Raw genomic sequence first — 13282 nt, 5'->3', positions numbered from 1 at the left:
TTCCTTCTTTAAGTGAGGCTCTGAACTGAAGGCTTTCCTCTTTATTTCACTGTGATGTTAATTACATCTGGTATTATGTAAACTGGGGAAGGATACTGACTTAAGTAGGCAGTTCCCTAGAGGAACTTGGCTTGGTTGAGGGAAATAGAACTTCACTCCTCCCTGCTTAGAGGAGAAACCCGACTACTCTGTGGACCTTGATAATAATCCTTGAAAGGGGCGACTCTTGAACTTTTCTCTGAATTATGGCCCTGCCACCTAGCCAGGTTTTTTTCTAAAGGGAGCCAGCAAAGGACATGATGATGTTCTCGTAGGATCATTGAGCTGTAAGATACCGTATATTGTTTGGTTCTACAATCCCCCATGCAGAAATACCCAGGTCATTCTTTGGACGGGAGCCAGACAATCAGCTATATTTAAGAATTATTTTTACAGTCTCATGAGCCATTCTGGGTGGGATGCAACTCACCACTTGCTTTCCTCAGACACTCCTTCAGCCTCAGAAGGCGTCCAGAGTAAGCTGAGGCAGGCGGAGTGGAAGCCACCCGTCTAGGTTTTCTGCGCATCCGCCGGAAGTAGAGACAATTTTCCCTTCCTCATCCTCTTCCAACAGCCCCAGTACAGAACAACCCCAGGAAGAACTAGCTGCTCTGTTGCTGGCAAGAGCATAGACTGTTGGGTGAGTGGATCACCTGTTCACAGACCAGCAAATTGCTTCATCTCCTTAGTCTCATGACTTAAACGATTGGCAATGAGTCCTGCTGTTGGAGGACACATTTCTGAAGTACCTCCCTGGGAACATTCCAGCATTTTAGGGATCATAGAGGGAGCTAGGAGAGGGGCCCCTGTACTTTTCCTGCATGTGCACTGTGACCCTCAGACACTACATCTAACAACTACTTCTTGATATCATAGGCCAGGAATGCCAGTAACCTTGGGGTGAAATTTATGGTCCTTGAGAAATGAGTTTTCAGCTGATACTCAGTACTAGGCTGGGGGTCACTGATATCCACCTTAGTCTTCATTCCACGAATTACTGCATTCGTTTTCTAAGGCTGCTGTAACAAAATATCACAAACTGGATGTTAAAAACAACAGCAGGGGCTTCCCTGGTGGCGCAGTGGTTGAGAGTCCGCCTGCGGATGCAGGGGACACGGGTTCGTGCCCTGGTCCGGGAGGATCCCACGTGCCACGGAGCGGCTGGGCCCGTGAGCCGTGGCTGCTGAGCCTGCGCGTCCGGAGCCTGTGCTCCGCAACGGGAGAGGCCCGCGTACCGCAAAAACAAACAAACAAAACAAAACAAAAATAAAAACAACAGCAATTTGTTCTCTCACAGTTCTGGAAGCTAGGAGTCTGAAATCAAGGCATCAACAGGCCATGCTCCCTTTTCCTTGCCTCTCCCTGACTTCTGGTGGTTGCGGGAAGCATCCTTTGCCTTGAAGATGCGTCAGTCCCATTTCTGCCTCCACTGTCATGTGGTCTTCTCCCCTGTGTATCAGTCATGTTGGATTCAGGGTCCACCCTAATCCAGTATCATCTCATCTTAAGTAATTATATCCATAAAGGTCACAGTCTGAGGTTCCAGGTAGACATGAATTTTTGGAGGATACTATTCAACCCAGTATAATTATTTTTAAAACACTTCATTTCTGACTTCTCTGTTTGTTTCTCACTCATATTCCTTTCTGGACAGATGAGAGCCCAGCCACTCCTGCTGATTCAGGTTCATTGCCCAGCAACCATTCAGAAGCCATGTCTGCTCAGCCCTTCTATCCTTTGAGTGGCACCACACAACTGAGTGGGACACCAGACCCTGGGCTTCACGGCAGCAGTGGCCCATGGGATGAGATGAGGCCTCAGAAGATGAATGCATCTGGGAACCTATCCTCCTTCTCCTCTTTATACCAGCCCGACTCCAAGCCCTCTGGTAAAATACAAAGGAGCAGTTGGTGAAGTAGAGCCCATTGACAGGAATGATACATTCCTTTCCTGGCCAGATGGTTTTTTGTTCCTCTGTTAGACCCTGGCTCACAGAAAATGGGTGAGAAGATGAAAGGCAACATCCCGTGGGTCAGCCAGAGAATGAAGTCCCAGCTCAGTGTTGGTCCTTTCTATGTGCCTCTCCCATTTCCCCTACCTAGGGACTTACTCTGGGCAGGACAATAAAGGAAGGCACTCTGAGGCACTCTGTAGGGAGGTTGAGTTGCCTCACATTTGTGTGTTCCCTTCCATGGGGAAGGTAGGTCTTCCTTAGGTCAAGAGCTATTGCAGGATGGGAGACTATTTCTACACACACACACACACACACACACACACACACACACACACACACACTTTGTATACAACTATAAGCCAGTCCTGCCTCTCAAACTTTGCCATTGGGTTTGGAGCCAGGCATCTGGCACCCAGTGGCTAGGGGTTCAGCTGTGTAGAGGAATGCCTTGAAGCAGCTCAGTTTCTGGGATGCAGACAGTGTAACAATACAACATTTGAAATTCTCAGAGAAAAAGCTGGCTCTAAGCAAGATGTCCTGGTGGATGAAGCTAATTTTGGTCTTTCTACCCTTTCCTTTGTGCATCTTTTTCTCTCCTTGAAGGTGTTCCTTTCTCTCACTCCTCCTTCAGGTCCTGATACCTCCCCAGGCTCTTCCTTGTCACTTCTCACCAAAGGAAAACACTCAGTGTCACTCATTTTTCACAGCCTGATCTAATTTCATCTCCACTTACCTTAGTCTTTCTGTCAGTGAGTGGATGTGATTGAGAGCCCAGGAGCTCTTTAAACGAAGTTGCCTGGTGTTTCCTGGGTGCTCAGGTGTGAGGAGGAAGTTGACGGAAGTATAGATATGGGCAGGGATCTTGCAGGGGGACCCTGGGCAGAACCCCCCACCTGCCCATGAGTGACAGCCTTCCCCATTTCCTACCTCTCCCATGTCTTGGTGGTACGCAACAGGGGCCGACCTGCTGGAAAAGAATCTTGTTGAGATCCAGAACCTGCGCCAGCGCCTGGAGGAATCCATATTCATCAATGACCGCCTGCGGGAGAGGCTGGAATATGTGCTCAGCAAAGCTCACCAAGGAAAAAGTAAGAAAAGTCACCAAAACCTCCTGGTTCTGTCCACATCTAAGAGTCTCAAGAGGGCATATAGGTTTGCAGTTATAAAACACATTGGTGTGCAGTACTCCACTCTTCCTCACAGTCAGCCCAGAGAGGGAAGCAGGACAGGCACTATTGTCCCTACTTTACAAATACTGACCCCAAGTGGCCTGCCCCAGGCAGGGCTAGTTTTCATCCTCAGGGCTGTCTGATGTGATGCCCATTCTTGTGACTCCCTATACTACCTGGTGCTGCCCCTGGGCTTGTGGCCTGACTGTCAAATGGTAGAGCCAAGGCTTCCATGGTGCCCACTTCAGCAGAGGGAGGACCACATCCCACCTTCATGTTACTACCACATGCCTTGGATAGCACCTGCCACTCCCCCGCCCCATGCAAGTGGCCCGTATTTCCACACTTTCCACCCAGATGTTCTCGCTGGAAGACCAGTACTTCCACATTCCTTCTCCCTTGTCAGGATCAGAAAAAAGGTGACCAGAGCCCCTACAACATCACAGCAGCAGCCAATTAGGGGGAAAGACCCTGTTCTACACCTGCAGCCATTGACATGAGGGTGTGGCCCGTCATGGACTCAGCCACATCATACTATTGTCCCAGTGCATGAGGCTCCCAGGTTTTCTGTTTGACTAGGGCTGAAACTTTGGTGAATGCAAGGAACTATATCTTTGAAAGAATCTGTTACCCAAATGTGTGACTTGACTGGGTTTTTGTTATTCCCTGAGAAAGCATCCACCTTTGGCTTCCATGGTTAGAACCCAGAGTCCATGCCTCAGCTCTACAACAAGAAAAGGGCCTTCAGGGAAGCCAGCTGGAGTTTTCAGGTCACTTCCATATTCCTCCTTTCCACAGCAATACTCTGCTGCAGAATCAAAGAGAAGAGGGTAGAGAGTACAAAAATTGCCCAGACCCACACAGCCCAATCTAGATAAGGCTGCTTCTTATGAGATCCCACCTACAAGTCCCTAGACTCACAAGCTCTAATTGTGAATAGCACTGAGAAATTCACATTTCATATATAAATCCCTTCTCCCATCTTTGCAGATAACCAGAGGGTCACTGGCTGTGAACTGAATACCAGCTTGGTGTCTCTTTCTCTCCCTTTCCCATTTCCAGCTGAGTGTAAATGAGGAGGGGAAAGAATGTCAGTTTCTGTCTGGAGCAGTCAGTGAAGAGAGTACCCTAAGTCCCTCCAGACTTCATTGCAGCTCTGTCTCTCCCTCCCTAGGAACTGCACAGCCAGCTCCAGATATCTCCCTTGCAACCCCTCATTCATACACTGAGAGTCACTATTCTGCCTCTGGTAAGGACATCTTGTGACATGACAGCAGGAGGGTCTAGAGATATGTTCTCCAGATTTTCCAGCCCTATCCAACAGCATTCGTGGATGTAAACTTGGAGGCATCAGATGTTACCTTTAAATGAATGGATCAATTTAATAAATTATTATTTAAAACTTGTTTACACGTATTTATTGAGTGTCTATAAAAAGTAAAATTTGGGCAGGAAAGAATAAAACCCAGAATGGCCTGAAATTCATAGCAAAGGTTAAAGGAAAAAATACATTTTCTCTATTAGCTATCTCTATTTCAGAGAACTAGACCAGAAAGGCCGATGCTGGGAAAATGTTGGAGCTATTAAGAGTGGGGCCGTGGGACTCCTTGACCCCCATTACATGCTTGGAAAGAACAGAAAAACTATCACGTGAAAATATAGTAGCATAAAATCTGAACGTTTATAATGAAGACCATTTACCAGACCCGGGTGCACTCCCTTCAACAGAATGACAGAAGCTGCTTCTCAAAGTCATGAAGATCAGAGTTGCCTCAAGCCTGGAAAATAGCAGTTGTCCAATTTTCAGAAAGGTAGAAATAATATATTTCAATATATATAGAAGAGTAAATTTTATTTTGATCTTTTTCAAACTAAGAATGGATTGGTATTAATTAGATGACATGTAAGCACATAGAAAAGATGGGCACTGATAAGCAGAATGGGTTCACCAAGAGCAAGTTAAGCCATATTGATAACTTAGCAGGTCAGAAGAATGCCCAGAGAGCTGAGTCAAGGATAAAAGTTAGGCCCATGTGCTCTATATTGGTCATGGCATAACTCGGTTTTAAGAGAACTTCTAGTTGCCAAGTAAGAGACATAGTTTTGCTAGTTTTCAGAGGATGACAGAGTATTTCATGAAAAAAGGTACATGAGAAGAAAAGATTCTGAATACAGGCTCATCAAATATTGGAACAGCTGCCATGTGGAAATGCAATTAGACTATGGAGTTAGAGGGCAGAGTGAACACCAGTGGGTGAAAGTGACGTGAAGGCCAAGGTGGACTTGATGATGAGAGCCATTTCTACCAACTAGAACTGTCCAATGACAGAAGTAGCGTGCCTCATAGTGGAGAGAGCTCTCTGTCCTTGGAAGTATTCAAGACCAGAGTACATGTTTCCTCATGGAGAATGTCTGAGAGTGAATCCTTGAAAGGAGAACTTGCTGAGATAGATGCCTAAGGCACAATCCAACTGTAAGGTTCTATGATTCTTTAATCGATATTCACGGCTTGGTCTTTTAAATAGTTCTATTGCATAGTTTTTATGTGCTTGTCTTTACTGGATGCTACCTTTCTCAGTAGGTTATCGCAAAGGCACTCACACCATCTCAATAGCTCTCTTCAACCCCCGTCAACCTCCCACAAATAAACCCAGCACATCTCCTGATGCCTCAGTACTAAGCTCAGTTTCCCTGAATTTAGGTGCCACTCTTATTTCTCTGAACCCAGATAAGTGCAGGTCACCCCAGGGGCCATTATATGGCCCTAGCTCACCTCAGATACCAATAGTGATGCTTCCTTCCACCTTTGCTTTAGATCTCAATATCAGTGTGGGTGTGACTGGACTCACCTTCCAGCTGACTGCTTTGCAGTGATGAGAACCCAAATTCCCCCTCCTTTACCCCTTTCCAACCTGGGCTCACCAGAACACTCCAAGGAGATGGAATTCCTGAGGAGGCTCTGCTATCCTCTCAGTCCCAGCTTCAAGGGCTCAAATGGAAGGTAGAGCAAAAGAAGGTGGAGTGATAGTAGCTTTCATAGAACTGGAAGGAGAAGCAACAGGAGAACTTGTTTTTCCAGGATGAATGTCCTTCCAGATAAAGACACCAAATGAAGTGGCCCTCATTTCATGAGCTGGAAGTGACTAGGGCAAGACAAGTGATGCCTGTATTTTTAGCATCCAGTATATGTATTTGATTGTGGGATACAATCCCAGTACTCACTGGAGGTGTTGTGTAATATAAAGGCTGTGCTTTATATTATTTTCCTAAAAGAATAACAAATTCCGACATCTTAGAAACATCTGGCCCAAAAGATTCAAATAAAGTGTCATGAGCCTTTACTGTATTAATTACAGCTGCTTGTCCCCACTATTTGCAGGAGGTTCTGGTTTGCCACTACTTTTTTGGTTTTTGCTTTAGACAAACAATGTAGGCTCTCAGGTATTTAAGCCAGTCCCAAATTCCTCACTTCTAACACCATAATAAAAAATCTACCTCATGTGGTTGCTGGAAGCATTAAGTGAGTGAGATAGTGAGATAATGCCAAGCAACATAAGAATCACTGAATTAATGGCAATGCATATTCATTATATTTAAGATCTATCTCTTCTGTTTTGGGGTACATTGAAATGTACAAAGTGCTTTCACGTGCATGATTATTCCATGTGGTATGCGTCCATTGTTTTGCATTATCACATCCCTCTGGGCTCAATCTTCTTTGCTTTCTCAGGAGGGCACTCTTAGTCCTTCTCTTATTCTTTCAGTATTCTTTCTCAATCTAATCTCCCCTGTCTTCAAAAGAAATGTGGATACTGCCCTCAGCAACCCAATCTCCTTACGTATTTAGTTTTTGGGGGAGGTAGGGGTGGGGATGGGGGGGGACCTGCGCCACGCAGCTTGTGGGATCTTTGTTCCCCAACCAGGGGTTGAACCCAGGCCTTCAGCAGTGAAAACACAGAGTCCTAACCACTGGACCACCAGGGAATTCCCAAGTTTCTTTTTTAAAAAAATATAGTGGGCTTCCCTGGTGGCGCAGTGGCCCTGGCCAGGGAAGATCCCACTTGTTGCGGAGCAACTAAGCCCGTGCGCCACAACTACTGAGCCTGAACTCTAGAGCCCGCGAGCCACAACTACTGAGCCCGCGTGCCACAGCTACTGAAGCCTGCACACCTAGAGCCCGTGCTCCGCAGCAAGAGAAGCCACAATGAGAAGCCTGCACACCGCAACGAAGAGTAGCCCCTGCTCACCTCAACTAGAGAAAGCCCGCGCACAGCAACGAAGACCTAACACAGCCAAAAAAAAAAATATATATATATATATAGATATATATAGATATATATATAGTAGTGTTTAGTTATGTCTTCTCTGTATCCATTCTTCCTGCTCTCCTTGCCTTCCACAATGTGAGCCAGCCCGCTGTCTCAGTCACTGTTGTACATGCTTACATTCCATGCAGGCTTGAGCAAGAAACAATGCCGTACTTACTAGAAAAAGAATAGTTTTAATCAAGATGCTGTCAACAAGATGACTTGTCTCATGAGATCAGCCCAGGGCACAGAAGTAATCACATCTGTGGCTCTTGGGTCCACTTATTCCTTATTGCCACTTATAGCTCAAGCTGAAGGTAGAACAAAAGGTGAGTGACAGTAGCTTTCACAGAACTGGAAGGAGAGGTGACCACTGTACTTATTTCTGTTCCCCATACTTGCCAATCACTAGTACTTTTGTGTAGTCTTACATCTATTCTGGGTTTGGCTACTATGATGGCCATGATAATTTGCCTTATAGACCTTTGTAATACATAGATCTTAATTGCCTGAAGGACCCAGCTATGCTTTAAAATCTCTCTCTGAGGCCACATCTCCCATGGGCTGCTCCCTGCCAGTAGCTGAGTGCAGTGAGGATGCAAAGGCAGACTCATTCCTGGGAGACATTGGCTGACTTTGGCTCAGTGACTCCACAATAACTTTGATGAATTTAGACTTCATGGCAGGCAGTCTTGGACACTTTCTCTCCCTGTCTTCCTTATTCAGAGTCAGATTTGCTTCATGTTCTAAGGTGTCTCCCATCCTTCCTAAGTACCTTCCTATTTCCTTTCACATAGGTATTTTCCCTAATATAGTCCTTGTATATTTAATCCTGCTCAGCATTTGCTTTTTGGAGAATCTGGAATAACATAGTTGTCATGCTGCCAGCCCCTTCTATGGCTATGTGCTGTGGGCACTTTGAACTCTGTTCCAGACATGACTGTCTTGATATTGCTCCCCTTTCCTCACCCTGCCTCACAGCCACAGGGGAGTCTGTGCACTGTTATAATTAGTAGTTTATTTAAGCCCATAAACATAGAAGGTGCTGTGTTGATCACCTTTATTAGCTTATAGTCACCTGGCACATACCCATGAGCACAGGACATTCAAAGAGCAGAATAAACCATTAAATCAGAAAGAAATGAAGGTACTTCATACTGACAAATCATGGGAATGCTTAGAGGTTTGGCAGCCATGCAATTTCTCAGCCTTAAAAAAAAAAAAGTTGAAATCTTGCCATTTGCTACAACATGTATAGACTTGAGGGTATTATGCTAAGTGAAATAAGTCATTCGAAGAAAGACAAATACCATATGATTTCACCACATGTGGAATTTTATTTTAAAATAAATGAACAAGCGGAACCATACCAAATCAAACACATAGGTACAAAAACAGGGCAATGCTTACCAGAGGGGAAGAGTGGAGGGGGGAGGGAGAAGTGAGTAAAGGGAGTCAACTGTATGGCAAGAGATGGAAAGTCAATCTTTGATGGTGAGCACACTGTAGTGTATACAGAAGTTGAAATATAATACTGTATGCATAAAAAATATTATAAACAAAAAGATGAGTAAAATGATACCCTGGCAGGGCACAGAGAGCCAGGCAACAGCCAAGGGGCAGCTGCACTTCCCTGAAGGGTCCCTCCCAAGGTAGGCAGTTCTAGCCCTCAGGCTGACCCAAGACCCCACTGCCCGCCAAGGCAACCAAGCAGAGCCTGCAGGGCAGCGGGTTCTGGGGGCGGATTACAGCCTAGTTGTGTTCCTAAAAGCTCAACGCCATTCTGGCCTGCACTGTCAGGGAGAGCCAAATAAATTTCCACCTGAAGCTTCTTATGGCCTGCAGAGAACAGGTCAAGAGGGGCCTCCTTGCCAGGACAAAATCTCCCCTTGGCCTTGGAGGACAGGTACCACAGAAGCTGGTTTTGAGGGAGACGAAGGAAGGGAGTGACAGCAGCTCCAACAGTGATCTTGAGTTGAGATGTCTGCAAGTTACTCTCAAATGGTGTAGCAAGTCATGTACATGGAGAGAGAGTCAGAAAGCAAATGTGAGGAAATGTTAAATGGTGCATTTAGGTGAAGAACATATGCTGTTACTATTCTTGCAAATTTTCGGAGGTTTCAAAGTAGGTTTTTTGTTTGTTTTTTTAAGGAGTAATTGGTACTCAGGTCCCAAGTTCTCTTTAGATGGACACTAAAAGTGAGGCTGTAGGTATCTGAGATGATGGGAGGAGTGGAGGCGAGGGAGTGCCCAGGCTGCTCATCACATCACCCCTCTCCCTGCGTGGGAGCTGCCTTGGACCCTGGGGACCGACCTCAATGACCTCAGAATTCTGTGCAGAGACTTTAATGCATCTGGACGTTGGGGCACAGCACACTTCTGCAGAAGTAAAGGCGGCTGCGTGTAACACTTCAAAAAACGAGCTTCTCCGACCGGGAATCAAACTCGGGCCGCGGCGATGAAAGAGCTGAATCCTAGACACTAGACCACCAGGGAGCTGTGCACTCTGCGTTTGTAAGCGATGATAGGAATCCTGCGAGGGACTGCCAAGGCTGTTCATCACATCTCCCTTCTCCCAGCCTGGGAGATACCTTGGACCCTGGGTCCAGACCTCACTGACTTAAGGATTCAATGCAGAGATCTACTGCATCTGCACCTTGGGGCACATAACACTTGTGAGGAGGAAGTGAAGATTACTGAGTGCTGAGATGCCACACACACACAAAAAAAACTTCTCTCGCTGGGATCGAACCAGGATAGCAGCAGTGAAAGCGCCGAATTCTAGCAAAGAGACCACCAAGCAGTTATACGCAAGCCCTTTGTTAAGTGATGGTAGGAAGCCTATAATGAGTGTCTGCTGTCTCCCGCCCTCCTGTTCTGAGTGCCTCACCTCCCTCCAAGGAGCTGTACCCGAAGAACGTTCCCTCCCTGCTTTCTCCAAAAGAGGAGCCCCACGCGAAAGGCCGAGCGCTCTGCGGGACAGTGGACGCGCCCGCGAGGCCCGCCGGGGCCGCAAGTCCCGAACGAATTGCCCCGTCTGGGCCGCACCTCAGAACTGCCCTGGAGCCGCGCCTTTGCCAGGGGACCGCGTGTTGAGAGCAGGACGCCGGGGCAGGGGCTGTAGGGGAGGCGCGCGGGATGAGACCCCGGGATCCCCAACACCATAAAAGACTCCCGGCGGATGCAGGATCGGGGACGGCTGGACGGAAAACGCTTTCAAACAAGGCTGCGCGCCCAGACCTGGATTCCGGGTCTTCCCCTCACTACCTGCGGCGCCTGCCGTTCTCCCGCCTTAGATAACGCCAACTCCAGGTCCTAAGGCTCCGACCAAGAGTTGTCTCTCACGCAGCGTTTTCCTCAGACCCCACATGCAGTTAGTTAGGACTTCGTGTTTGCTTCTCGGTCCAGGTGGAGTTTGGCTCACACAGTCCCTCCTTTCCGAGACTCTGGACTTGAGCAAACGACTCTCCTGATAAAGGCGGGGAAATCAGTGTAACGCTCGGCTCCCTCACCCTGAACCTCGGATGGGGGCGTTGGGCGACCCTTGCGCTTTTTCCTGGGCTGCGTCCCTCTTCCGGGCCAGTCCTTGAGGCCAAGGCCGGGGCCGGGTGTCCTCAGCGCGCTTCTCTCGCCGGCTCTGGAGCCCCGCGCCTTCCCTTGCGGCTGCAGGGAGGCTCCAGGGGCCGCCTGATCGGGTTTGCGGGCCCCAGCGGCGCGGGTGTGTGTTTGTGGTCCCTCGGGGGCCCGCTGTCCCTCCGCCCCTGTCGGGGAAAGGACGACCACCCCCTCGTCCTGTCCACGTGGGACGGCAGCGCGCCGGACGCGACCGAAAGACAGCGAATCCGTTCCTCTGGCTGCGCGTGGGAGGTGAAAACTGGAACCTGGAGGGGAGGGAAAAGGGGGAAAACCTCATGAAATGTCCTGATCTAAAGCTATTTTCAAGTCCGCCTCTTTGGGGACTCAGCCCTCCAGCGCTGGCGAGGATGCTGCAGTCTGGTCGCACCCTCGACGGCACTTGGAGTCGACGCGCAACAAGGCAGAGCCCCGCGGCTTGGGGGTCAGTGCGCACGCTGCCCGCGCCTTCCTCGGGGTCGCAGCACTTGAACCTCACGTGTGAAGGAAACGTGGTGACCGCCACAATAAGAAAGAAAAACAACGACTGGAGAAAATGGCACAAGCTTCCCCAAACATGTAAAGCTTTACTTTTAAAGGAAACCAGACAGGGAGACACAGACACACAGACAGACAACGTTGCATTAAAGTCTCAGCAAAAAGAAAGTTGTCGGCCTGCTGGCCGTGTGCTGTGAGGTGAACACGAAACACCCTCCAGACACCGGCTTTCTGGGAAAACCGCCTTTACCTCTTCGTCTTCCTAGGTTAAAATTCGCTCTCCATGACCTGTTGAACCGGAAAATTGTAAAAGGCAAATAAAAGACGTTTCAGACATTGTAAAAGGTAAAACAAACTGTTCCTCAAGAAGAATGTCAAGTACGATGAGGGAGGAATGAACAGCCTTGAGATCGGCGTGGACCGCGCCTGCGTCCTCCGCGGCTGGCCCTGGTCTTCAAACGAAGTCAAAACAAGCCTGCGTTGATGTTCGATGTTTTTCCAACAGCCAAATAACCTGAGACGTCAGCCTTTGCTACGGTTCCTGCTAAACGTGAAAGTGTGATTAAAGTACTGGACTTCGACTACACGACTAGAATAAGCCACAGCGGCAGGAACCTGAGGAAGCCCGTTTGCCGGGAGACGCCGGAGAAGGGCTGCTACGAAAGGGCTTTCGAGGAAGGAGCAGAGGGGAGGGAGGGGAGGGCGGGTCCTACGGTTCCCTGGTGGATTCGAAGCATCGATCATTTCCAAGAGCCCAGAGCACTGACCGCCTGCGCCGTGAAAAGGGCCACCGAGGCGCGGGTCCGCAGCCTTGGAGGGGTCGTGTCCACGCTGCTGGGATGCGAGGTCGCCTGGGGCTCAGGCTCACCTAACCCCCGGCTCCTGGGGCTTCCGGGAGCTGGAGAGTCCGCGGGGGCGATCCCTGCACTCGGTGCATAGCTGTGTGTTGGATGCGGGATCGGGAAGTGAAGCTGTGGGGGCCCCAGGGACCTCGCTTCGGGGGAGGCAAGGAACCCTAAACTAGGGCCTCTGGGGAGCTTCAGTCTCCTTACCTGAGGGCTCGCCTGTGCTCCCAAGGTCTTTTGCTTTCGAAAATATTTGTGGCCAGTCGTGGCAAGAGATACAGTTCTTGAAAGTGTCCTTAAAAACCTGAGAAAGAGCTGTTTCCGTAGTGTAGTGGTTATCACGTTCGCCTAACACGCGAAAGGTCCCTGGTTCGAAACCAGGCGGAAACACGTCGATTCTTTTCTGAAACTAACATTCACGTTTAAACACCAAAAAACGGGGCGAGTGGGATGGATTGAGGTAGCGCGTGCAGCTGTATCTTTATCCCCCCGAAATACAAGAGGAGTTCCCTTATTGCCTGAAAGCCTGCTCAGCACTGGCAACCATCCCTCCTTTGTCTGCTCTGTGTCACTTTGAAGACAAGGCCACAGACAGACCAAGAAGGGCCCAGGACAAAGCCAAGTTAAGGTTATCTTTACATTCGGAAATCCCCTCACCTTCTCATGTGGCGCCTAAATCTCCTCTACACGCTGACACCTATTTTGTCTCTGGAAACAAGAAGTTTATCCCTGTGAAGCTCACTTGCTTACCCCACCTCAGCACGCTTGCGGAACACGTTGATTTGCGTGACAGAACAAGAGAGACCGACCCAACTCCGCACCGGGTGCTCGACCCAAAGACACGTAGACGAATTTCAG

At 48.6% G+C, this 13282-nt stretch overlaps 1 protein-coding gene and 1 non-coding gene across 2 annotated transcripts in view; both read left to right on the top strand.

Annotated features, from left to right (window-relative positions):
• NBPF10 (NBPF member 10) overlaps positions 1 to 4428 on the top strand; it is a 28798-nt gene extending 24370 nt beyond the window's left edge. The window contains exons 6-8 of the mRNA XM_060007152.1: positions 1694 to 1927; positions 2950 to 3081; positions 4337 to 4428. Coding sequence (XP_059863135.1) covers positions 1694 to 1927; positions 2950 to 3081; positions 4337 to 4428 — 458 coding nt within the window. The remainder of the gene's footprint in view (positions 1 to 1693; positions 1928 to 2949; positions 3082 to 4336) is intronic.
• An 8313-nt stretch (positions 4429 to 12741) lies between these two features.
• On the top strand, positions 12742 to 12814 carry TRNAV-AAC (transfer RNA valine (anticodon AAC)). The gene has a single exon. It is a non-coding gene; the product is annotated as a tRNA-Val (tRNA).
• The last annotated feature ends 468 nt before the right edge of the window (positions 12815 to 13282 follow it).

The sequence above is a fragment of the Delphinus delphis genome, chromosome 1 (assembly GCF_949987515.2).
Source record: "Delphinus delphis chromosome 1, mDelDel1.2, whole genome shotgun sequence".
Lineage (NCBI taxonomy): Eukaryota > Metazoa > Chordata > Mammalia > Artiodactyla > Delphinidae > Delphinus > Delphinus delphis.
Note: the sequence above shows the minus strand (reverse complement) of the source record. Positions and strands in the feature narration are given on the sequence as shown.